Source organism: Salvelinus sp. IW2-2015, linkage group LG35, assembly GCF_002910315.2.
Source record: "Salvelinus sp. IW2-2015 linkage group LG35, ASM291031v2, whole genome shotgun sequence".
Taxonomy (NCBI): domain Eukaryota; kingdom Metazoa; phylum Chordata; class Actinopteri; order Salmoniformes; family Salmonidae; genus Salvelinus; species Salvelinus sp. IW2-2015.
The window spans coordinates 10,452,143-10,454,718 of NC_036874.1; the positions used below are offsets into that span (position 1 = coordinate 10,452,143).

The 2,576-nt window shown below is 42.0% G+C and overlaps 1 protein-coding gene across 1 annotated transcript in view; it reads right to left on the reverse strand.

The window, feature by feature from the left end:
* The window catches only part of vwde (von Willebrand factor D and EGF domains), a 44,462-nt gene that overhangs the window by 13,274 nt on the left and 28,612 nt on the right, over window positions 1-2,576 (reverse strand). The window contains exon 17 of the mRNA XM_070437285.1: window positions 1,690-1,952. Coding sequence (XP_070293386.1) covers window positions 1,690-1,952 — 263 coding nt within the window. The remainder of the gene's footprint in view (window positions 1-1,689; window positions 1,953-2,576) is intronic.

A 2,576-nucleotide genomic window follows, 5' to 3' on the forward strand; every position in this document is an offset into this window, starting at 1 on the left:
CTTCTCCATAACCAACACTGTCAAGAGTTGGCATGTTTTCTCCTGGGGATTGATTTTAACACAGTAACAAAAATTGGCATGTATCTGTCTGCTCCTTTTAGAAAAGATAAAAACATTGTTCTTGCCATTGAAAATAGGAACCAGGGAACACTTTCGGACCAACAAGAGAACAAGGGCTGGCAATGTCTTACCTGCATATACACACAAGTGAACCTTGACAATCACACTGTAACATGTGGATTGGGCTAAACACCTAATGTTTTCCTGTGTTAAGAGATGCCAGAGGGATAATCAATCAGAGCATGGCCCTTTTCTTTGGGTGATTAAATGTTCTGTTTGAGTTCTTCAGAAGAAAAACTGTTTGGCACCCAAACTAGGAGGAGTGGTGCTCATATAGCACATGGGGATGTGTGAAACGTACTCGTCAGCATTGAAACGTCTCCACTTTGCGCCACATAGCTAGCTTTTTGTGTGGCGCAGACTGGTAAGACGCTTCGGGCTGAGGAGTACGTTCACACATCCCCATGTGCTACACTCACAGTTGTTTTAAGAGGGTCCGGGCCCATTGTGCGTTTTTCCTTGTGGGAAAGGGGCCTGAAATTTGAGCTAGCTTGGAACATCTGTTGAATGTCCCACAACATAATTGTACAGTATCTGTTTGAATGTTAGTTGGGCTTGAAAAAAGAACCCAAACTACCAAAAAGTTATCCATTTATTTTATTTTTATTTACCGTTATTTTACCAGGTAAAGTTTGACTGAGAACACGTTCTCATTTGCCAGAACGACTCTCGGGGAATAGTTACATGGGGAGAGAGGGGATAGATGAGCCATTATAAACTGGCATGCAATCCTTCGGTGAGACACATGTTCTCATCAACTTGTGAAAAAACACAGGAACAAGGGACATGAAAAAAGTGGGGGGAAAGTTACCTTAGTTAACAAGTATTGAATCATTTAACAGTAGATTTCGAATCATTAAACAACTACTCTGATCATATGCTACCAGAAAACGTTTGATACAATGATACAAACCCCCTGGCAGGTAAGAAGAACGGTCACTATGAGTGTGCAGATCTGACAGGCTCCATCGAACAGGGTCAGGATTCTTGTCGTTTGCTGTAGTCGTTAGCGTCGTTGGGACAACCTGCCAGACAAATTAATGACTTATTATCAGTTGACACTACTGGTAATAAAAATTTAAGAAGCTACTACAATAAGTACAGGTAGATCCTTGTCCAGGTTGCAACATTTGAAAACATCTGGTAGGTGTGCAAACAAACCATAATTACAACATCTAGGCCAGAACCTTGCCCTTGCCTGCAAACCAGTACTATTGTTTTTAGGGAAGTGTTAGTAGAGCTTTAGTTTAATTAGCAAGCACTTTGAAATGGACATATAAGCATGAGGAAGAATGATTGACAATCCGTGAGCATTTTAGTTTTGAATGTCTTGCTAACAGACATACCAAAGCAACAGAAGCAGAAAGACTAGTACAGCGGCAGGCTGGACAATAAGGATTGTACATCTAGAGCTCCCTCTTGCGGTAGACAGAAAAGCTGACAATCAAGGGAAATCTCTAGGAATCCCCATTCACAGAGTTAACAGAATCAAGTCAAGGAATTCGCATCCCAAGTTTCTTATTTTGGGAACATCCTTATTCAACAGTGTTCTCATCTTCTGAAACCTACCTGTACAGAGGCAAGCGTCTCAGCACTACAATCGTCTTTGATAGTGAACTGAAACGTCTGCTTGGAGGAGGCGGCAGCAGTGTCAGTAGCCTTCCAGATGAGCAGGCCAGTGGGGGAAAGGGAGGCGTCACTGGGGCCTGACTCCAGAGTGAACAGCACCACAGAGCCTTCTGGGTCCTGAGCCTGCAGCTGGTACACAAAGTTCTCTCCCTGGAACGTCTGCAGACGCCCCTGGGCTGACTGAAACACTGGTGGCTCATTCTCTTCCAGGAGCAGAATAGTAATATTTAGTAATAACGTTAATAATTTCATCATTAAAGTCCATATCATTATCTGAGGTACAAAATATACAATCATTTTCCCTTTATTTCAACTTGTTTATTGATATGTTTATCTATCTTTGTAAATTGTTCTATTCCTAATTTGAACCAGTTGTATTCATTTCTATAATTTACTCTGATTGATCTGGAGTGATTTGGCCTCATTTTGTATAAGCAAAACACAGCACAAAGAACACATTGAGTCAACCACAATTACAGTACCCAGAGTCCTGATGTTACTATAATGAGTCTGACCCCAATAACACCTTGTTCTCTATAGCATGGCCAACGCTGAGCTGTAGACATATTGCAGAGACCATGCAGCCATATGTGTTCTCTGTGACTGTGTGCTGTCGTCAGTAGTGGGTGGCAGCAAACACCTTTCAGTTTGCGTGGTATGAATTTGTATAGAGATGCTGTTGTATAATGTAAACAGCAGTTGTAGAGTAAAAGTACGTTATAAGTAAGAGGACATTGTACTTACTCTCAGCGATGGACCATGTGTATTTGGAGGAGTCTGGTCGGCATATCAGGCAAGGGCTGCTGGGATTGAGGTCTCCCTCTCCA